Source organism: Artemia sp. Qi Xiang Cuo, chromosome 16 (assembly GCF_049724085.1).
Source record: "Artemia sp. Qi Xiang Cuo chromosome 16, ASM4972408v1, whole genome shotgun sequence".
NCBI lineage: Eukaryota > Metazoa > Arthropoda > Branchiopoda > Anostraca > Artemiidae > Artemia > Artemia sp. Qi Xiang Cuo.
The window spans coordinates 22,933,200-22,957,360 of record NC_142809.1 but is presented as its reverse complement, the minus strand read 5'-3'; the positions used below and the strand labels follow the sequence as shown (position 1 = coordinate 22,957,360).

General features: G+C 35.4%; 1 protein-coding gene across 5 annotated transcripts in view; it reads right to left on the bottom strand.

The window, feature by feature from the left end:
- Positions 1–502: 502 nt before the first annotated feature.
- Positions 503–24,161, bottom strand: part of wash (WASH complex subunit washout) — a 40,664-nt gene continuing 17,005 nt past the window's right edge. For all 5 annotated transcript variants that reach the window (XM_089102028.1, XM_089102029.1, XM_089102026.1 and 2 more), the window contains exons 5-10: positions 23,038–23,209; positions 20,573–20,725; positions 8,700–8,831; positions 5,686–5,841; positions 3,786–3,890; positions 503–3,271 (exon numbers count right to left, since the gene is read on the bottom strand). In XM_089102028.1, the coding sequence (XP_088958154.1) occupies positions 3,122–3,271; positions 3,786–3,890; positions 5,686–5,841; positions 8,700–8,831; positions 20,573–20,725; positions 23,038–23,209 (868 nt within the window). In that variant the 3' untranslated portion in view covers positions 503–3,121. The remainder of the gene's footprint in view (positions 3,272–3,785; positions 3,891–5,685; positions 5,842–8,699; positions 8,832–20,572; positions 20,726–23,037; positions 23,210–24,161) is intronic.

The window sequence follows — 24,161 nt, the reverse complement described above, 5'->3', positions numbered from 1 at the left end:
TTCGAAAGGGACTCCTTCAATTGAAAATAAAAAGGTTTGATGCCCTTTTAATAGTAGAAAGTGATTGGAAGGCAACTAATCCCCCTTCCATTCCCACCCTCCCATTGGCCCATTATGTTTAAAAACTAAATGTTGCCTTAAGATTAAATCAAAATTCATTGTGATAATGCTAATTCCCAGTACGGCATCTCAGCAGTATCCCAAGAACAACTGAGGGTATTATGTTCAAACTTTCAAGGCTACTTCTGCTCTTAAAATTTAACCAAATCAAAATAGTGTAAGTGTATCCAAGCTATCAAAGAAAGTAAACAGATTTTTTTGCAAATGGTATCAAGTTTTCCATTTCAGGTCAACTAGAGGAGGTATGAAACTCTGTTAAACAGTACTATTTGTGTCCAGATTTTTAAAATGGTGTATGTTGTTAAACATTGCTGAAAATTTTTCTCCAGCATACAAATAGCAGGCCAAACTATAAAGTTTAAAAAACGAAAAGATTTAAAGTGTTATTTTCTTTTTCCGCGAAAAGACTATGTCAATATAAAACGAACAGAAATTAATTAAAAAAACTTTTTCCACAAAATAAGTTTTTCATAGAAAAGTAAAAAACTCCATTAAATAAAAAATGAGCAAAAACAAAATAAAATAATCTACCAAGCTCTAAACTACCACAATCAGCATCGATAAATAAATGAAACCCAAAACGAACAGAAATTACAATAAATAACCGAGTCAAACTCAAAACGAGCAGAAATTAAGATAAGTTGGGCGAGAAACCCCTATGCCTTCCCAAGGCCAGAACAAAATTTTCACTTTACTGAAAAAATACAAATGTATGTGCATTGTCAGTTTAAAAAACATATACTGATATTTAGTAATCAAAATGTTAAAATTATTTGATTTATTAAAGTTATAAAAGTAAAAACACTGCTTCAGTCTTCAATTCTGTCTGCTTCAGTAAGATCCACAAGTTCTTCAGATAAAGAGTAGACTTCTGAAAAAACTCTCTTTCGGAACTGTAACCGCGATGTTACTTATAGTTTTCAAATTCGTATTTTCCAGGATGACGAAAAAGTCAGTAAAATTATATTTCGAAATCATTATAGTGAACGCTAGATTTTTATTCAAAAAGAAAGTGGGAGCTCCTTCATGCTTCATCAGATTTGGCACATTCTGCCGATGAAGGATGACAGATTGTCGAAGATTGTACTTTTCGGCCAACCACCTATGGCTAAACGGAAAGCAGGTCGTCTGCGGTTGCGATGGGAGGATTTCATAAAGAAATATTTAAATGAAATGGGTACTTCTTGTAAGGGTGTAACGAGGAAGGCTTTTAATTAGATCGGTACGGAGGAGGAGCTTGCGTAGCTGTGTTGGCCTCAGGTGGCTTGGTGCTGCGGTGAGTTGTTACTAGTAGTAGTAGTAGTATTTAATTTACGATTTTAAAAGAATATTTCATTTTGTCAAAACCTTTCGTTTTGATTCTAGTTGATTTTAGCATACAGAAAATTGATTCGTGAATAACAGTTTATAACGGATTTGGTATTTTCAATTTTCCATTGTTTATTTGGTATTTTCAATTTTTTAATGTTATAATGATAAAAGAGAACTGTTTGTACTCCGTTCTCAGAAGGAGGCATCTGACATTCTAGCTTTTAAAGGCTCTAAGGGGGTGTTAACCCACTCTTGCTTGGGGTAACTTCTATTTTTTTTGTATTTTTTCGTTTTAATATTGATTTGATTATTCATATTAATTTCTGTTCGTTCCATGTTTCACTTATTCGTTAAAAGTAGGTTCTGTTTGTTTTAAGTTGGATTCAGCATATTTTTGCTTCTTTTTATGCTTTAACGTTGCTCTTTATTTTGGATTTTTTTTAAGTTTTCTAATTAATTTAAATATATTCGTTGTTAAATTGACAGTTTTATCAAAAGTTAATTCTAGGAAATTTGGGGCTAACCAATATTTTGTCATCTTTTTTGTGAATTGTGGTTTCCTCGCTACAAAGAATTAAGGATACAAGGTTCAGGCAAACGGAAAACTCGGTCCGTTTTGAGTCCCTTTTCTTGGGGTCTGTGCAACCAAAAAAGTTCTTCACATTAGGATTTCCCTGGCCCATGAATTTAGGGATATTCAAACTGATCAAAAACTTTTTTTCCTGGGGGGAGGGGGGTACATCCCTACATCTAAAGATTTCTTTTCGTATTAGGGTAGAGATTTCCTTGACCCAGCGATATTTTTATTTAGTCTTATATAAGAAAACTTGCTTACTCTTCATAGTTACAAAATTTGTTATGTAGATAATATAAAATATTTAAATATTAATTATTCAATGTTATTTAGCTTTAGCAACTGTTATAATCAATTTTAAATCATTCCAGTTAAAGCTGTTTTTTCTAATAAAGGAAAACAGAAAGCATGTGCAGCTCTAGACACATTGTTGAAAACTAAAACCTAAGAGCTTTCTTTTATGCCTAATCAGACCAAGTAAAATAAGGCCTTTAAAAATAACTTTCCATCAAGAATAATGTAGAAGAATCGGATATTACGACCGTTAGGTCTACTTATTGAAGTTCGACCTTGTGACACACACACAAAAAAAAAAATCGAGAATTTTAGGCCAAGGAAATTAAATTAAACCATAATTAGACCGGTCCCTGAAGTCGAATCTACCTCAAGCATTGTTCTTCCTTGGAGTAATAAGGATGCAATAGAAACAGAAGAAACCGGCAAAAGTGAACTATTATTCTTGACACAGAAATACGTCCAAATATAAGGTGACGTTTTTAGTGTGACGTTTTAGGTGACATCGGAAGAAACCAGTGAAAGTGAACTAATCTTCATGACACAGAAATATATACAAAAAGGCATCCCAATATAAGGTGACGTTTTTAGGTTGACGGTTTAGGTGATGTAGGAAAAAAAAACAGTGAAAGAGAACTACTATTCTGGCCACAGAAGACGTCCTAATACAGGGTGACGTTTTTAGCTATTTTTTCTTTTGTACACTGAATTTCTGATCATTATTATAATGATTAATGTTCAATTGTTGTTGCAACAACTTTTCTAAAAGATACAAATTTCCAATGACAATTTCAAGAATGCACAAAGAACAAGGAAAAGAGTTTAATTGTCATTCCACGCATCTTCCTCTTCATCAGGCTGAGAATCCTCTTCTGGTTGAGAAATTAGGGAAGATATCGTTTCAAATATACCACTAGGAGCAGATGGTTGTGCAGGTGTTAAGAGGTTGGTCACAGGAGGACCTGATATGCCCTAAAACAACAATATTAGTAAAACTAACAAAAGAAGAACAAAAGAGAAAGTTGTACATAATAAAGGGGGTTATTTGATAGCCATTGGAGGTTATGAAAGTGAGCGTGATAGGGACGAATTCTGTAAATTCTGATTCGGGGATACCAAAACTTTTTCTCACAGTAAAAAAGAAAATTTTACGAAAATGTTTAAGCATTCATCGCAATTCAGCAATAAAGAAATTAAATAGAGGTTTTGAGAGAGAGATAGAAGTGGGAATTTGATCTTCGATTTTTTTTTTTGGCTAAAAATCGACCGAAGTAGAATTCCGAAAATGAAATATATTAACAATACTATTATGAGAACCCAGAAAACTATTGATAGACAATTTCGGGCTAAAACACATAGCTTAAATATTTCTTTGAAAATAAAATAATGCAAGAAGAGGAGAGAGAACAAGCAGCTGCTATTCAAACTATAAATTAAGCTAAAAAAAAAAAATTAAAACGGAACAAAGATAAAAAAAGACATAAACCTTTCGTCTTGTAGATAGCTTCGCCATGAGGTCTGACATTAAATCACCACCAGGTTTAACAGCAGACTTCGATTTCTCACCTCGGACAATTTCTTGAGTAGACCCCTAGAAATAACAGTTTACTTCGAGAAAAACTAATAACAATGCACAAGTATTTACTATCTTTGATCTGTTTTTAGCTTCAAAGACGGCAGGACGTCAATTGAAGAGTTACCATATTTCTTTCAGGCTAATAAACCCTTGATCTAATCGGCCGACACACCTAAATCATGAGCCTGAAGTCACCAAGGGCATGGTCTTAAAACACGCAAAGGCATGCAATAAATCATAAATAGATACATACTCTTGGCTATACAACAGCTTAAAAACCCATTTTCCTTAAACTGCCCCGCTCCCCTCCCAACAAAAAATCAGCCCCCCTACTTCACCTAAAAATCCAGGACTCAGACCTGAATTTATTTACTCTGAGTAGGGAGAGGAAAAAATAATGCCTCTTTTTTTTCAATTCATCTTCCTCCGCATAAACTTACGAATTTAAATTGTCAAATAACCGACCTTTCAAGAACTGAACTCTTGTTTAAACCCAAAATACTTTTATATTACCTTTCAACGGACAAGTTGTATTATCATCGGACGAATTACAAGAAACATTATAAAGTTGTTGCCTTCGAAGGCCAAAGAACAAAACTTAAAACAGAAATAAACTCAAAAAAAGGTAAGGGTCTAAAACAAGCATTAATCCATACCCAAATGATAATACAACTTTATTAAGTAGTTCAAATGGGACGTTAATTCCAAAACCTCTCTAGAAATAAAAGAAAAACCTCTCACTTTTTTCAAACTGTAGTTAAAAATGTCGATATTTCCTAGCAAAGATCATTTACAGAAGATTATGAAGCGAGAGGGGAAGAGGGTATAGCTCATAACTTTTTTGAATACAGAAATGAGAAGAAATAAAAAATCGTATAAAAAAAACTTTTAGAAATTCGAAATTTTTAGGAAATTAGATTTGTTAAGTAATGATTTCAAGCTTCATTAACGTCACTCAAAAAGACCAACAGTACGTCAAAAGGGGGTTAAGAAACAGACAACAAAAAATACAGAGAAGTTGTTTTTTTCTAAGTGAATGACAAATTCTAGGCTATTCTAAATTTCTTGGTTTTAAAGAAAAAGGCCACCCAAAATTATTGAAACATTGATGCAGAATTTTCCGTAAGTTTTCCATTACTCATTCTGTAATCTCTTAAGAAATGGCAGTCGCTGACTGCCTCGTTACATTGCTTGCAGTATTCTGATCCGATGTTAGCATACTCATGAGTGGGACATACATTTGAAAACGTCTCTAAAGAAAGAAAAATAACAAGGTGATAGATTGGGTGATCTAAGGGGCCGGGGGGGGGGGGAATCTCACGAACAGAGAAGAGCTCCGTAAACAACTATCCCAAAATTGCTAGAGAAAGGTTGTGAAGCGGGAGCTGTCTCTGTTTCTGGAACTAGACTTCTCCCTATTCATAGAACCCACTGAACTGGTTTAACTTCGTTGGGAGGAATGTCTCAACCCTGTAACAGTTGCAGTTCGAAAGGTACTGAAAATTATACAGTGACTCGATTCAGCATATTGAGAATAATAATAGCGCAAATACAGCTATCGCCCGGTACCCACTCTACCACCGTGTCACCACGACTCACACATTACCTTCTCTACACATGTGATCTTGTGATCTACACATGCGATCTTTGAATTGAAAATCAAGTATTTTGCAGTAGGTATCAAGACATGGCTAATTGTAGGAAAAAAGCCAAGACAAATAGTCCGACTAATAGTGAGACAAAAAGTGTTTTATTTTGCTGTTTGTTTTACCAAAACACAGGACAAAAAATTTGGCAGCGTGGCTCTTACCTCAGAAGTTGTTTTAACAACAGATTTCAGTTTTGCTTTCCCAGCTCCTCCGGCTTGTCTAATTGCGTCCATTAGGCTACTGCGCATGTCCAAAAATCCTTCGGGTGCCGTTCCTTTTTCAGTTTCTTTCCTTTCTCTAAGTACAAGCTCATCTTTCTACAAATAAATTTTTCAAAGCGCTTCCAAATTTTTTTTTTTTTTTTTTTTTTTTTACAGAAGTTTCACACTTTGCAAAAAGAAAAGATGCATAAAATGGGTCAGTAACCCGTAAAGTTCTTTTGTCCATAGAAGTAATGCTACGTACACTGAGGAACTGATAGATTTATTTCTCCTGATTTAAAAGTTCAATATTTCACAGATATATTAATAAACCTCATGAAACGTAAGCAAAACAAACCCTTTTAGTTGCAGAGAATATTGCATAGGGAAAGGAAAAAACCTCTAACTTGTATTGTTAAGAGGCGTCAATTCACGAAAATGTAGGGGAGAGGGGCGAAAATAAATTCATTTTAAATCTACAGGGGAAGGCAATTTTGTTGACTTTTTCATTCTTTTTTTTTTTTTAGAAAATACCAAAAATGTCACTTTCGATGAAAATACCAAAAAAGTGTTTTCGAAAATCCACGTTTTTTTAATGAAATACCCAGTGGATTCATTTTAATGAAAAAATTCGTTTGCTCTTGTTTTTGCAATAACGTTTGCTCTTGTTTTTGCAGTCTTGTCTTTCGTCATCACTTGGACAACATATCGACTCACTTTGGAAACTTTTTACGGCACCCGACTCCAAATATTGAATCATTATTTTCCTACAATGTTGAGATCGGATAGGTCTTACTACTTAAGTGTTAATATGTTTTTGTAGCGACAAGCCCAAAGCTAAACGTGTTTTGTTATAATAAATAAACAAAATATCAAAATAAATATAAAACTTGCACAAAAGTCATTTTTCAATCTCTCCAGAAGAGGGTTAAGCATCGTAAGCTTTCTTTATGGAACCCATTGTCTAGTTTACGGTCCTTTACTAGTTCCAAAATTTATATGTAGGAGTCTTGTTAAACTGTAGACAAAAAAATCTTATTTTATTTCAAAAAATAAAAAAACTTTCATGACATGATTCAAAATTACTTCTCAAAGCTTTGGGGAACGGACTATCAGGACAAAACGGTGGAAATATAATACCTCATTGCCAAAAAATAACGAGATGTCTACTAATGGTGAGATTACCACCAAACCTACTTTTGAAACAAGATTTTAAAGAATTCATATAAATGGCTCACGGATTTTGAACAACCACTTTTTATTCTTGTGGATCAGTATTTAACTTAGCTTGATAATGAGATATATAAAACAGATCACACAGGACAATATATGTCTCGTTAACAATCCTTCTCGACAGAAATGCGTCGGTCCATGAATTATTACGACGGACACCATCAGAGTCAACTTTTTAACCCTTGAAAATCTGGTACTTTTTAAATGTTTACATTTAGCTACGTAAAGTGCTTCCACTCATCTAAATCAATAATAATAATAAAAATAAACTACGGATAACAAAAGTTGTAAATGCACTAAAATTAAGATACGAACTTCCAAAACAAACACTCGGGAAACCTCGACATGAGAATGAATATATCCTATTTCGAAAGAAACCAAAATTTGGAGTTTTTCTATTACTTAGCCACATAAAATTCAGTTCTATCCTAATCGATGCGTCAGGGCAAAATTATCCTACGAGCGAAACTATCCTCTCTTGTGTATCAACCGAAGAAGAAGAAAAATTAATACAAAAATTAATACAAGTTAATACAATCTTTAATCGCGTCCTCGGAATATATTTCCGAGCAGTAGGGCAATTTTCCTTTCGGGTCATGAAATAATGTCACCCATTTTATCAAAACGTATCTAATAGCCAAGTTGCCACATCGAACTATAAGATTTTGTAAGGTGTTTTTATAATGAGTTTTTTGTGTGTGCAATGGTGAAAATTTGTTATTAGTTTTGTGACTTACAATGGTCTTACTGGTCTTTTTCCCAATTAGTCAAGTAACTGTAGAGCTTCCAGTAACCGTGCATACACCTATAATTAGAGAAAAAAAGCTTCCGTTTGCTATACACATGGCTAAGCCCTACCAGGTCATTCTTAAAGCCTATTAGAAAAAACGCGACTTACACATTATGGAAGAATTTTCAAGAACCTCAAGAGAAACCTACTAGGGTGTATACTAATGATACAGGCAATAATTTTTTTTTTTTATTTATTGATGAATGTAAATTCGCTGAACACCCGTTGCTTGAAGTAAAAAAAAGAAAAAAAAGGAAAAAATGTAAAAATCAGTACAAGTCATGATACCAATACCAAATTTTCACCCATAATTTCGTGTAAACTGTTCAAATCGCATAAGCAGTAGAGTTTTCTCTATGAGTAACGCCAACCTTCACAACAGCTTCGACTAAGTAAACACATATTTTTGCAAGCAGAACAATGATCTTCGTAGCGCAGGTACCGATCTCCTGACTCTCTGTCTTCGGCCGGGAGTACAATGCACAGTTGGGGGCAAATCATCAGACGCTTCCCGTGTTTTTCCCAGAAGTAAGTAAACAGCTCTATATTATAAACACAACCAAGCAAGTATCATATGCATCTTCAAGGCTACTCAAGTCGAAAAAACTACGACTGAGATGCAAAAATTTAAGAAAGACAGGAATGACACACTGTGCAGCAAAAAGGGAAGATAGTACAGCACACCAGGTCAATTCCTAGAAAGAGTCTTCAAAATATACTGAATCAGCTCTCGTCCCTGGCACAGGATCTACTGATTGGAGGTCTACCATTGCTGCCTCATTCACCTCTAGACAGAGGAAAACCGAAGCCTAGGTTATTTTAAATACGCACTATCTTATCAATATTGGCTCTGGGAAGCTAGCAGCTTTATTTTAGTACCCTGTACTCAGAGACCAGCATCTTTTTACGAGTACCTTGTAATATTTGTGTGAATAAATATTAAATAAATTACCTCATACTTAGGAAGTTCAGAGACTGTTTGTACTAGTAAAGGAGGAGGAGGTGGAACAAGAGGCATAGCGTGAGGTGTTTTTGTTTCAGCCATATTCAAATTACCGACGACCTCTAACTCGTCTTTTTCGACCTAAAAAAAGAAAGGGTTATAACAACAGAATTCCATGTGTTAATTAATTCAATACTTTATTAACTCAATGATATATTTCATTTGCAATTAGTTCTGGAATGCTTATGAAAAATTTGGTTCTAATTTGATAGCCGTTACAACCAAGTGAATACAGAAACGGTACATGCCCAAGAAAGAATGTAAATTGATTCTGTTGCTATTATGCTAACTTACTTTGTACAATTTTTTTTTAATCGTATTTAATTTGGTAGAAGTTTCAAGATCAGCTTTTTTAACTTGTGAGGTTAAAACCTTATTTTTAGGCCCACAATTTTAGAGTCAGGTTTTGTACCTTTGAACTTAAATTAATAAACTATAAACATGTCAAAAAATTGCAGTCTTGCTACTAAAAGCAGCGTAATATATTCTGCTATTCAATTTTCGCTAATCCAATTGTTATAGTTTTCTCCGTTAAAAATAAAGTTCAAGTTAGTGCAGCCCTAACTGCTCAATCGTGAGACCCTAAATAATTATATTTTCTATGTGAGTAGGTTATAGTTTTCTAAAAAAAACTTACTGTTTACTTTGCCTTTTTTGTGCTTATTCTTATTCAACCAAGATCATTATTAGTACATCCCACTAGAAAAAGAAACAAAAAAATATGATAAGATGCTGGTTTGATTCGGATTTACCAACCATCTTGCTGAAAAAAAAACGCTGCTGTCACGCCTAAAGGTCACATATGACGTTTTCACACTTCTGAGGTAATAGCAAAAACAATTTGCCAGGCTTTTTTCAAAGGGAGGATCAGGATGGTAATATACGTTCAGTCATACTTTGATCTTTCTCATCTACACTGCCCTGCTGATCCTCGATTGGAAATATTATATACAATCTTTAGGCGTGACAGTGACAAAATGTTCAGGTTTCAATCATGTTCTTTTATATACTTCATTTTGTAAAAAGCATTCAGCAGAAATATTTTGAGCATTTCTTTGCAAAAAAAAAAAAAAAAAAAAAAAAAAAAAAAAAAAAAAAAAGGTCTTGATTGAGAGTTCATACTGCAAACACCTCTTTTTGGATATATTCTCATTCATAGAGTAAGACTGTTAATACAGTAAGACATTTGTGATTCCCTATGGTCTTTAATTGAAACAATTTCATAATTGGACTTGCTTGAAACAGTTCACCTTGAACTTGGATTATATTACTTGACCTACATATTAGACTGACCTACTTCACATATATTTTGATTGGAATAATGGGCTGTCCCTGGCTATTATAATTAGATTGCGCAATGACCAATCAAAATAGAAAGATTATTTTAAATCCGTTGCTGAACTTTGTCACCAGGTCCATACTTGATGGTGCGAAAACTGATCTGATTATCGGAAAAGCTGTGAGTTTTTTTTTTATCATGGTACTATTATCAGTGCTAAAGAGTTCTTGCACAAGGAGCTGAATATTCAGAGCCGGTGTGTGAAACATGCGAAAGATGAAGATAATATATTTGACATATGTAAACAGTTAAATCAGGCGGCAAAGGATAATCTGCCCTTTCCCACTTTTGTCATCTTGTCGCCTTCTGCAACCCCAAAAATCGGGGAGGAAGTCTCAGCTACTTTAGTCTCGAAAGTTAATGGACTCTCTCGAAAAATTGACGACTTTTTAGATAATGTGATGCATTCGGTCCTGTTTGGCCAGCTAGAATTGATACCAGCCTAACAACTAACCCTGCCACAGCTCCTACGTTTGCCGTTGTACTAAAGAACTGTCCTGCAAACCTGACCTCACCTAGTGCTCGTAAGGACTTGGTCGATAAACTTTGCCTTGAGGCCTCAGGTGAAATAACTGAACTTAAAAAATCGGCTTCGGAATGGAAACTTGTTGTTAAGTCAAAACGTGCAGCGAACAAAATTGCCGAGAATGCTGAGAACAGTACCTCAGGTCTCTCGGTGAGAGTGAAATCCCCACTGTTTATAGGGGTCCTGAAAGGCGTACCGACCGAACACGATGAGAATCAAGTCAAATCTCTTGTTCCAAACTGCATGAAAGTTGCACAGTGCAAAAAGTCCCGAGTGTTCAAGATCTACTTTGCGTCGAAACAAAACCTGGATCAGTTCTTGAAAGTGGCTGTGAAATTTGGCTACGAAAAGCTTTCTGCACAAGCATTTGTATATCTCCCAAAGCGTTGTTTCTCGTGTCGTAAAACTGGGCATCTGGCCTCGCAGTGCTCCAATCTGGCCCTCTGGTCTCGCCGCGGATCATGCGATCACACCTCTAGCAGTGCCTCTCCGTGTTTGGAAAAAATGTTCTGTCTAGAATGTAAAGTTGCCGGCCATACTTGCTACAGCGTAAAGTATCCCAATAACAACAGTCAACTAGCAAAGCCCACAGTTTGATATGGATCTGTCTACTACTACGCAAGCTGTACTTCCGTGGAATATTAATGGTGGACTTTTAGTCAAACTTCCTGTGATAAAAGGTTTGCTTTCGAACTGTGACGTATTGGCTTGCAAGAACATTTTTTAACGAGTTATACGACATTTTTTGACGAGTTTAGGCCTTCTGAAAATTAATAATAATTTTGCTAGCTACTCGGTTCCCGCTAAACCATCCGCTTCCAGTGACCACCCCTCGGGTGGTATTGCGACGATTGTTAGGACGTCATGCCGGTCGAGTGTTTCTGATTCATGTTATTTTTTCTTGCTGTCCGTGTGGAAGAGTATGTTATTTGAAACGTATATCTCCTGACAGATTACCACAATGACCGATCGAAGTTTTTATTTACTTCTACGTGTGAGAAACTAGAGTTTTGACTTTCAATGATTCGCCACTTAGATAAGTGTTGTACTATTATAGAAGATTTTAACTGTAATTTAACTGACGCCTCGTTAGTACGTACTTCTATTTTGTCTGGTATTTTTTACTATTGGCTTAGGATCTTGCCGAAGGATCTCGATTACACTTACACATACCATTAAAGTCACGTGTCGAACCTTGACCATGCAGTTTCTTCTGCAAATCTCCAAGTGTCACCAGTTTACATCGTCACTGCTTTCCAACTATCAGACCACCTTCCAATATCTCCATCTATTTCTTGTCTTTCAGCTCAGTCTAGTCCCACCCCACAACCACATCAGCCGCACGCCCAATTTTACAGGGATTGGAAAAACATCCAAGGTGATCTTTTCGCAACAGTTACTAATTCTCTCCTTCATAAAATTTATGTTCCTTTCTAGCTGCTACTGAGAAATCCACAAGCTGATGCAAATGAAATACGAGTGTTACTTGCACAAATTTGTCATGCCCTATGATGCGCAGAAAAAGCCGCTATACCTCTTAAATGTATACGTTGGGGTTTCACGAAGCACTGGTCCGGTAATCCGAGCCTAGTTGAAGCTTAGAGAAAATCCAAATTTTGGTACCATTTGTGGCTCCAGTGTGACCGTCCTCGCTCTGGCTGGGTTTCTGACATTCGACTTTCTACCAAAAGAAATTTTGCAAAAGAAATATCTATCCAAATTGACCAGATAGTTGAAGAGACGTCCCAGCAAGCTTCTCTGTCCCAACCTTCCTTCTGGAGACATGTATCAAGAGATCCTCCTAGCGCCCGCCTATCTGCTCAAGTTATTTATGATTCCGAGTGGAATTCATAATTCTCTGCGGAATTCTTCCCGCCAGATGCCACCCTAAAGTCCGAATATGAAGATAACCTTGATAAATTTCTGTCTAGTTGTCTAACCGACAATTTTATTATTTCGATTGATTCTGTACTGCGAGTAATCCAACACCTAAAACGTAAGTAATCTTCTGGCATCGAAAAAGTGAGCGCTATTCACATTCTGCATGGACTGCTGGTAAACCATATTTTTCTTTTGATGCAGATAATTGTTACCCAAGGAGTCGTACCTTCTTCTTTCTCGATTGGAGATCTCACTCCAATTCCAAAGAAAGGTAAAATCGCCACTCAGTACTCATCTTTCCGCCCTATAACGGTGGCTACTACCTTCTGTAAGCTTTTCGAACTTCTGTTCATTCACCATCTGAACGCAAAATGCAATGTTCCACCTTACCAATTTGGATTTCAGCCACGTCTCGGCTGTGACCACGCTTTTTCGGTTGTCGCAAACGCATTGATCGATGCTGATGCATCAGGTGAAACTCTGGTGTTAGCCAGGCACGATGTTCGTAAAGTGTTCGATTCTCCCATTCACGCCGCTATGCTACTCCATGCAGCAAAACGTGGAGCGTCTTTTGTAACGAACATGTTACGCTTCTACCGCCGGCTTCTTTCAAAACGTTTCAACTCTGTTGCTCTACTACATTATCTGTACATATCACCGTTTTGGAAAATGCTCACAAAATCTGACAAGTCAAAAATTCGTTCAGTCTTCTTCCGATTCGCAAAATATCTTTTACGTTTTCCCCCTTGGACCCGCAACTCTTATCTAGTTAGAAAATTCCGCATTGCTGACCCCATTATAGCTGTGGAAAAGCAAATTCGTTCTTATAATTCCCGTTTGACAAAGTTGAACCATCCTGGGTCGTCAGTACTGGCCCAGTAGTTACGATGTATTTGTTGTGTTTTTTTTAAGTGTTTGTTTTCGCACTTAAGGGCTGGGCACACGTAGCTGATTTCGGGAACTAATTTTCAAATCAGCGCCGATTTTAAAAGAAATCGGCGTCAATTTGAGCTTGAAAAATTTTCTAGTTTTCGGCGCCGGTTTACAAAATCAGCACTGATTTTCATCATTATCGTCACCAAAAAACATGGGTACAGTTATATAGTGAGTCACAGATGTAAGTGGTAAAAGACCCCGCTACTGAGCTGAGAACTAAGCTGAGATCAATCATGCAACTATTAATAAACCCCAGTTGACTATTTGTGTCCATGATTTTTGTTTTGAAAATGTCGCGCAATAATTTTTTCCTACCGCTATCGTTTGTCCACTGATGCAGAAATCGGTTCCCAAATTCAGATACGTGCGCCCAGCCCTTTAGTGTAATTGTTGCAATTTTAAACTGATTGATGATTTAGTCTCTTTTCGCAAGAGTCCAATTTAAGTGACGCTGGTTATTCTCAATCTTATGTCAATTTTTCTCTGATAATATACTGCGTATATTACTAATAATTCAACTATTTATTACTTTTCCTTTATTTTAAGCATATTGTTTTAAATAAAGAAGTAAAATTTAGTGATTGAATAATATCCTTGTTTCTGATATTTTTGTCTATTAAAGTGAGGGAATCATTTAGTGAGAGGAATCTAAATTCAAGACCAGCAGATGAAAGTGTCTTTTAATTGTTTTACCGTCTCTTGTCATATTTAGACTAGTTGATATGCTTATCTACCGTATATTTTTAATTCACTGATGATTATTTGGGTTAATTTTTATTTTACCAATTGCGGCTTGATAGAACGATTCTCATATTGTTTATGTTCGTTCAGTACTTGGGAGTTTAAAAACAAAAACATGTCATGTACCTGCAGTGCGGTCTATAATTGAGTTTTTCTTTCTCATCTTTGTAATTTGTTCTAAGAGCTGATTTAGATCTTAGTTCCAGCGTTTGTCACTAAGTTTACTATCACTGTTAAGTTTATGTGTATTTCTTCTTTTTTTCGTTTATTGCTACGTCTTTTCCCTTTTACTATGACGGATTTTCCAACAAATAATAACAATAATAAATCTTTGCAATGCACTTTCTAAGGACAATACCAAAAGACACGTATAGTTGAGGTACTAGAAAGTACACTTAATCACTTTGACGTCTGAGAGGATAATTCATAATAACTGAGGTCGTCCTCAGGCAAGGACATACCCCGAATTTTTGTTCTGGGGGGGGGGGGAGAACTCTAGAAAAATGCATCAAAAATTTGTTTATATGTAATTTTGTTACGTTTTTACGAATCTGACGAAAATTTCAGGGGGGGGGATGTCAAACCCTGAAACACCACCCCCCTGGATGGGCCTCGGCCTCGTTTTGCCCAGAATACACAAGAATTTTTAGTCAATTTTGTTATTTCGATTTATGCTTTCTTCTTCAATGTGAAATCTATCTATCTGCTTACCTTTCTGTTCAAGTTTTGATTATTAACATGCATTATTTGTACTATCTCGTAACCTCCAATTTTTTGTATTGGGTTAAATTTTTACTTGCGGTTTCTCATCTGAGTCCAAACTTGATTCTTACTCCTTCGGTGAATATTACTTTAGTTTTGCGCACTTGTCTACACTGAATATTATTCAAGGATATAAATTAATTTTACGCAGTGACACTATCATTACCAGCGCCACAAGAGGACACAGGGATGAGGAAATAGTGGGATAGCCCCTCCAAAACACTGGCCGAAAGGACCCCCTTCTGTACGAAAATCTAGAAGTGGTGGCATAAAATATCAATTTTCCCATTTTTGACACTCCATCCCCTAAAGGAAAAAAATCCTCTGCAACCCTTTTCTCACTAAGACAATAAAATTTTTTGTTCAGCACCCTCTATGGTTTCACACAGAGTAACAAATATTACAAAGCACGTTGCTATGGAGACAACAAACCAATAAGAGTAAACAAAATGTCTGATAAAAAGAGAGCAATGAAAGCAACAATACGTGAAGAAACTTTAATGGTGCGTGAAACTCAAAAGCTTGAATACAAGGCTGAAGCACTGAAAAAAGAAATTGAGGAAATCGATAAAAAGGATAAAGAAGAAACAGAGAAATTTCTAATAGAAAAGGACAAACTTGCAAGAGAAATTGTTAAGTTTAATGAGGAACTACTTGAAACAGAGAAAAAAGCAATAGAAGCCATAAGAGAAGCAGAGAAAGAGAGAAGTAAGAAAAAAGAAATAAGAGAAAAACTAAAAATAAAAAGGGAAGAATATAGTGTACTGAGAAAACAAATAGGAAAATTGGAAGAATCAGTGGAGGAGCTAGTATCACACCGAGATTTTTTAGTTGAAGCTAAAATGAATACAGAAGTGATATCTAATGATGAAAACCTAACCCCTGAGGAAAAACGCAAGAAAATTAAGGAATATGTATTTACGGATGAAGATAATAAGTTACTAACTGACCCAAAGTTTTTTATAAATTGTTTGAAGGCACTCGAAACTCGAATTTATACTCAATTGGCTCTTTCACAAGAGCTCAATACAGCAATAAACCGACTTGATAAGACACTCCAAGGACTTAATGAATCAAAAGAGAAAGAAGAAAATAAATTAATGGAGGGAATAAAACAATTGGAAGATAAAATTAACCATATGAAAATAAAAACAAAAGATGAATATCAACCAGAAACATTTAGTGAGGAAAGAGACCTTCGTGAGCAGATTGAAGAGATTTTTAGATCAGTTGCGCAAAACAAATATGCCAAAAATTTAAGTACTTCCGATATGTTGGCGCAAATTGAGGACAAATTCCATGACACATTAGATCAAATTAGTAACTATCCTTCTGAGAAAGTAGAACCAACTATAAAAATGATCGTAGCTGCAAAAGAGAGGAAGTATGAAGCCGAATTGAAAGCAGCAGTCGAGGAAAAAAGAGAAGAGAGACATAGAAAAGCTCTTGAAAGAGCACTAGCTCCAGCTGCCAAAAGTGGAAAAACAAGAAAATTTCAACTGGCGGACAAGAAGAAGTCTATGTCAGTAGAACATAAAGAAGAAATGAGAGAGAGTGAAAAGCAAAGCACAAGCTATCTTTATGATGACTCTGTAAACTGATATAATTTAATTAGTAAACCTTTTGGACTGTACTTTTTTCCGGTTACTTTTTAGATTATTTCAGTTGATGCCATATAAATAGTTAAGGCCCGACCTTTGGGGGATAGGGAAGTCAGAGGGTCTTTCTGGAGGGATAAAACCCTAAACAGTCATTTGAGATCACCATTTATCCATGTAATGGAGGCGAAGGACCCCAGACAAAGCTTGAGGAGTAAGCAGATTCACCCTACCTCGCTTTCCCTTGCCTGCATAGAAATATGAGGTGTCCTAATACTGCACTGATTTTTCTTATGGTTTTAAGCCCATTTTTTTAAACTTCAAAGGTTGGAAACAAACTTGTCAATCCTACAAATGAGAAGGGTCTAGTTGTTTACCCCCCACCCTCCGGAAAATTCCCCACTGCGGGAAATATCCCCAGAGAATCCTCCTGTCCCATATTCCCCTTAGATAATGTCCGAATGTTCATTAGAAAGACAATTGAAAGTTCTAGTAACCTGCTTAATTCAGAGGCGATCCTGTAGAGTTGCCTATGGTAAAGAATCATAAGGGTTGAGTGTATTAATTTTATTTATTTTTTGTCATGGGCACTTCATACGGAAGGAATGGTCGCGTAAACTTCGAAGGGGGCTCATTCGATTGCAAAATAAAAGTTCTAGTGCTCTTTTTAAGGTTCAAAAGTGATTGGAGGGCAACAAGCCACCCACCATACCTTATTTTCCTCAAACGCCTCTGGTCAAAAGTTTGAAATAACCATTTTGTTCAAAATAGTCCAAAGGTCAAATATCCATGCCTCCAGGTTTGACAGCCCTCCTTCTAGCCCCCAGAGTAAGGGCTGTAAGCTATGCAAGTGCACATTGTCAAGATATAAGGTTTTATGGAAAGGGTGGTCGAATAAACTTTAGAGGGGGCTCATTCATTTGTTAATCGAAAGTTCCAGCGCTCTTTTTTAGGATTTAGCCTGCTTTTCAACCGGTTGCTACCGAATGAGTTGTTACCAAGTATAGTGTCTTAAAGAAATCCTTATTCTAGTTCAACAGCCCTTAGGTTTCAGCAGTCGTTTTTAAAGAATTTCGACGAACTCCCCTCCGAGAATCGACAAATTCCCCTCCAAACGAGAATTTCGTTTTTAAAGAATTTCGAAAAATTTCCCTCTTTATTTCTGGGAGTATTTCCGGTATACACTGTTATCATAAAAGTAAACAGTAACATTAAACCCAAAATGAGTAGAATTTATTCCGTATAGGAGGGGGACTGCCCCTTCCTCATTCCCACCTCCGTCTCATGGTCATAGAAACTTTAGGAGATGCTAATAAGATCAAAATTGACAATTCTAGTCCTTTATTGTAAGTCGAAAGTGATTGGAGACCAACCGGCCCCTGTTCCAAAACTTTTTTTGATATGTGGTCCTTTTGTTACCCTTAGAACATCTGATCGACATTTTGAGGTACCTATTTTGTACTTTTTCTTTCGCTGCTCAATTTTTATGTGTGGAAGAAATTACCATGGAAGGGGGAATTTTTGAGGGTTTTTTTCAGCGGGGGGGGGGGGGTGAACGCTGGACTCCAATAAAAATATAGTTAAACATACAGTTTACGAATTACTTGCTCGTAGTGCATATTTTCAGTATCAAGGGTCGTGTTTTCGGTGTATTTCACTTTATTCTACTTTTCTTAAAAACAGGGTTGATACAAGTTTAGACTGTCAGTCTATCCATTTTAGCAATATCAGATTTAAAAAAAGGATTTAAACTAAAAGTAAGGAGTAACATTAGAATTTAAAGCAGAAATGGTATCATGTAATCAGTAATATTAATTGGTATTACTCATTGATTACATATGCTTGATAATTTATTTGATCATCAATAGTCAACCCTCACTTAATTAATTGTTTATTTTGGGTTAAACAATCACAAATTACATTCCCCAAGCGATCCTACAATGATCCTAAATAAGAGGAGCAACATGTTTATACATACAAGAGGGCGGGGCCCTCAATTTTACACATTATCAATCCTTTCATAATTTTCATTTCAACAAATATAACACGACCAGACTTGGTAAGAATATCAATTAACTTGGTAAGAATATAAAAAAATTATCAAATTTATAACTGTTTAGTAATTATAATTTGCCATAATTAATATCGGATAAAATTCATAATAGTTATAGGATGTTCTTATTGGTTGAATCTAATCATTAACAATAAATTGAATACGTTTATTGATTAAGGCATAATAATTAAAACCAAGATTTCCTAAATCATCCTTATTCGATAGAAGACTAATTCATAGGTCCATTTATTTATTTGAAAACCCATTTACAATTGCAGCAAAAAGTACTGAGTTATAAAAAATAAACATTTAAATTAACTAAACAACAACAATTGCAATCTATAAGAGAAAAAAATATCTCAATTGTAATCCAAACAAGGATACTAAACTTCAAATGACCTAATATTTTCTTTTTACGTTTCTCATGGGATTTGAAATTGCGATTTCTTGATCTGCGATGCTATATTTATTAACCAGCTAAGATTCTCCCTTTCGTAGTGATAATTGGAGCCAGTGGCGGATCTAGGGGGGCGACGGGGGCGCGCGCCTCCCCTAGCGTAGTCTAAAGTAGTGTAATTTACTTAATTAACATAAGTTAAACTTTCTCCTAATTAAACTTGCTCCTAACACAAGTTTATCGAATCAACTTATTTTACCCCCCCCCCCCTAAAAATACTGGATCCACCCCTGTTTGGAGCCAAACATTGGAAACAAATATACGATGGAACAAATTTTGATTTATCGCATTCATTAAACATCTTCTAAAATAGCATAAAAAACAAAATATGAGACAGTACGAGGGCGTTGTAAAGACAGGCGAAATGAAAATAGGTTTAGGTAAAATATTGGGTAAATACTAGGTAAAATATTGGATACACATTAGGTAAAAAATAAGCGTTACAGCTTGCAGCTTTCTATTATGGGAGGAGAGAGGGAATCTGCAAAGCTAGAATTTAATTTGCACGCGTTGGGTGCTTTTTATGAAGCTAAAATTAACAAAACTCACATTAAAAAAAATAAAGAAAATAAAATAAAAAAGGACACAAAAAGAAAAGAAAAGAACACTACATCCAAAAGCAAAATCAAATTCTAATCATCACAAAAACAAGGGACCAAAAAAAAAGTAGGACAAGAGGTTACAAACCTTTAAGCTAGCATCATGTTATAAACTACCTTTTCTATGTAGTTAGGTAAAGTCAATGGTATATCAATAAGAGAATAACTAATAATGGGAGATCAATTATACATTTGCCTCGACTTTAAGTAAATACGAAACAAATAATACAAAAAAAAACTTTATTGAAAACATCATTTAAACCACATATTTTCGACGTAACACCTTTAATTAGGTGTTGCTTTCTTAGACCACACTGCCGTTCTATGACGAACAAATAAAATTCTAAACGGGGATAAATCCATTAATTTAGAAAGTGAAAAAACAGGTACAAAAGTTCCAGATTTTTCGATCACATATACAGGGACCGTCTTCAGTAGAAATACTAAATTAATAAAATTGAAACTAGCATATTTACAAGCAACAAAATAAAAAAGCTTTTCGGGTCATTGACAAAATAATGAACTTCCGGATTATTCACTAGATTATTTTCAGAGAGTTCATTGACAAAGTTCATTCAAAGTCTTGATGTAAACTTCCTTCTTTAATCTTGCCAAAGTATAAAACAAATTTCCAATGAAGGTGCCAAAGCCTTCAGGTGGCAAGCTTTGGTTTGCAATTAAAACAAAGCACTGGATAAAGCAAAGTACGTAATTTAGATAAAAACAAAAGCGGTTAGCCTCTACCCCAACAGTAATTAGAACGCCAGTTGCACATTTTGAAGACAATTAATTTTGCAACAAAGCCCCAAGCTGCTAGGAAACTTCTAAGGGTTAAATGGTTATTATCTATTTTTTCAATGCCAATATAAACGTTGGAGATTAAAAATAAATAGTTAGAAGTAAAAATTAAATATAAAATGTCAGACACACCTGAATTTCTTCTGGCCTCAAGAGGCTACTCAAGTCAGGTAAAGTTGGCAATGGAAGAGATATTGGAACTCCTTCTTCAGTGCTAAAACCTTCAGCAATTCCCGGAAGATCAGGCAGGGTAAGAGGTACTTCAATCTCTGGATGTTTTACCATCTATAAACAAATTATATTAGCTCAAGTTTAATTCAGGCATAGAACTCTACGGTTGTTTGGTCACTTAATTCGTATACCAGAAGAAGCACCCGCCAGCGTAATTTTCAATTTTGATCCCCCTCAAAATGGCGGAAGCACCCCCGTGGAAGACCCCGGTTCAGATGGAGAGACAGCCTTATCTAGTACTTCTCCATGATCGGTATAGATCTCCAAGAAGCAGTCACGCTTGCACAGGACCGTTCAAAATGGAGGCACAGAGTCACATCTCTCTCTACGCTGGACCACCAGCAGGAGCCTTAAGTCAAGTAAGTCAGTTAATTCACGCCTGAGCCACTGCTACAGTCACACTTATCAATAAAAGCAAAGTTCCATAAGATTACACCACCAAAAATATAGCCCGAACCGGGTAGATGGTTGGGGTATTTTCAAAGCTTTAGCGTAATTTTTACGACCGACCAGCCAGAGTGAGATTTAAAGCACAGATCTTTGAATTAGCAAAGATGGAGGCTAGGAATAACAGTATTACTAATTGCATCATGAATCTGACGAATTGTACAAGTGAAAAGCCAATCAATTAGAGCTATTGAAAAGCAGCTTGCATAACCTCTCGGTTTAATTGGTCATGTTGCCACATGATGGTGCTTTCATCCCTAAGCATATGCAGCCCGTAAAAAAACTAACGTTTGTTATGGACTATTTTTTATAATATTCCGTAACCTGGCAATTGCAAGAGTTTTTTTTTTGCTTACCAATTGTCCTTCAAAATGCTGTTACTGAAAATGTTGATGATTAAAGCAAATACAGAAAAATATCGTTTTATTTTTGAAATAATATGGAACTGTGTCCCCTCCAAACCACCAATGCTCCTCCCTGCATCCCCTGGCCTTGATAACTGCACAATCTGAAAGTATAATAGAGATAGTTACAGCTGTGGTGTTTAAAGTTGGTCCTCAGCCGGAGCCATTTTCACCCCCTCCCCCTCACAATCACCCCAAGTTTCACACATATAGATACGATGCGTCTCTTAATCATTTGGGAATTATGCAGGGAAAGGTCTTAAATGATTAAATAGTAACCGCTAACAATCATTGAGATCGCAGCATGACTATCCTAAAACACCAAGTACATATTTATTTCATTTGTTTCCCTCAAATCGAGGAGCATACAAAATACATAAACAAAATTCAAAAAATGCTTAAAAAAAATAAAACAAAGCAACAATTTACAATATGCTTAAAGACATAACTGAATAAAAAATGTCAGATAAAAAAAGAAAAAATGAAACCTGGTTCTTGTTTATATCATTCATATAAAAAATGACAAAAATAATATATCAGAAATGGTTATTGATTTCTGTCTAAGTTAGTATTTAAGGGTTTTTCATAGTATTTTCTGATCGCTAGAAAAATTCTTAGTTGCTCAAATTAGCGCTAGGTAAACCTCAGTATTAGTAAAATTTTCGTTATGAATGGGCCTTTAAGGATTTACGGGGATACCGATAGCGGATTGGTGATACTATGGCAGTATGGAAGTCAAAAATCGTCCTTTATTATCTTATTGTGGAACTAATTGTCGCCACTGTTTTGTTCCTTTTTTAATTACTTAAATGTGTAATAGCTATGTTCAATGAAATTATTATAAAAAACAACTACTATTAATTTATACTTTACAATTACTATTATTAATATATTATTAATATTACTACTATTACTATATACTTTACTATTATTAATATATGCAAGTAGCGAAAATTTCAACTAGAACACGAACAGAAATTGAATTAGAAAAAAGAACATGAATAGTAAAGGGCGAAATAAAGCAAAATAACATAGAACAATGAGTTCAAACTTGAAATAAACTGACTAAAAATCAGTTCACATAACAAACATTTATCAACTAAAACCAACGTTCACCAAACTGAACAATTATAAACAATAACAAAATTCCAAGCATAAAAACTTTATTCTATTCAACTTTTGTCATCCAAATTTTATATTTTATTTTAATGTTTTAACTTATTTTTAACATTCCTACCGAGAAACATGACAGAATTTACAGCTCTATCCAAAGAAAAGATCGCTCCTTACAAGCTAAAAAAAAATCGCTATGGTACACTAAGAACCACACTGTGCAACCTTTTCTGAGATTCAAACTAAGAGAACCAGCAAAAGTGTTCAAGGAGCAACATTTTTCGTGCACTTTTTTTTTTTTTTTGCTTTTTCTTTAGCAAAAATTTTACATTCAAAAGTCCTAATATCAAATCTTTGAAAAATGGGAGGGATTTATCTTCAACGATACGGAGCAAGAGTCACCTGTGGTTGGTAGTATAGATTTCCAGCTCGAATCTTCCTTAGACCACCTCTCCTCTTGATTGAGGGCGGGGCATCACCAAGGAGAGGTGCGGAGGCATTTAGCTCTTTTTCAAATGATCGCCAGTCAAGAGATGTAACCATATCACTATGGTCCAAGGTATCTTTAGAAAACCTGCAATTTATAAAACCTTTTCGGTTTATAAAAAAAGCAATAAATGCAAAGCACCATCCAACATAACTTCATTCCTACTCTATAAAAATACAGCAAGTTATATTTTTATTACTGACATTATTAAAACAGAAAACATGGCAAATGAAAAAATAAAGTAATAAAAAAATTATTGACACTATTAAAGGTCTTAATCCACGAAAGCAAATTTTTAAACCCCACCTTCATTTAATCATAATCTTTCTTTTCTTTTAGCTTTAATATTTGAATCATAGAGATGTATTCTGCTTGTCATTTTGACCTTAACACTCTTGCTGTGCCCAGAACTTTTCTAACTTTAACTGGAATACAGGCATCAGTGGGAATCACATTTGATTTATTTTGTTTCTGGACTTTTATATTACAACGTTTGGTTCAGATTCATTATCAACAAGTTCAAAAACCATTAAATACCAACTTTGGCAGAGAATAAAAATAATTACTGATATATGTACTTAAAGCCGTTTTTTTATATCGATTTTTTTTTCCTGGGATAATGGAAATAGGATATTTCAGAGCCTGGGTACACACGGTTTCTTTCAGTCTACATAGCTACTTAACCGGGACAAATTCTTATTCAACAGGGACTCGTAGGGCCATAAATTTTAAACAGATAGGATACCAGAATATTTCAACCCTTCCACCACCACCCCCCCCCCTCCTCCTCCCCCAAGTCAAGATTTGAATTTCTTTACCCCTCCCATTACTCCATAAAAGTTTCAGCTTGAGCCCTAAAGCCATTCCCAGATTGTTACAGATAGGTCGGTTTTATCACCTGACAAAACAAACTGTCTTTTGATTTACCTTGCTACTTACCAGCAAATAGATTATTCCTGTGAAACCACTTTATTCCTTATCCGTCAGTCTTCACATGTCTGTGAATAAGTCCCATAGGGGCATATGGCACAAATTGTTT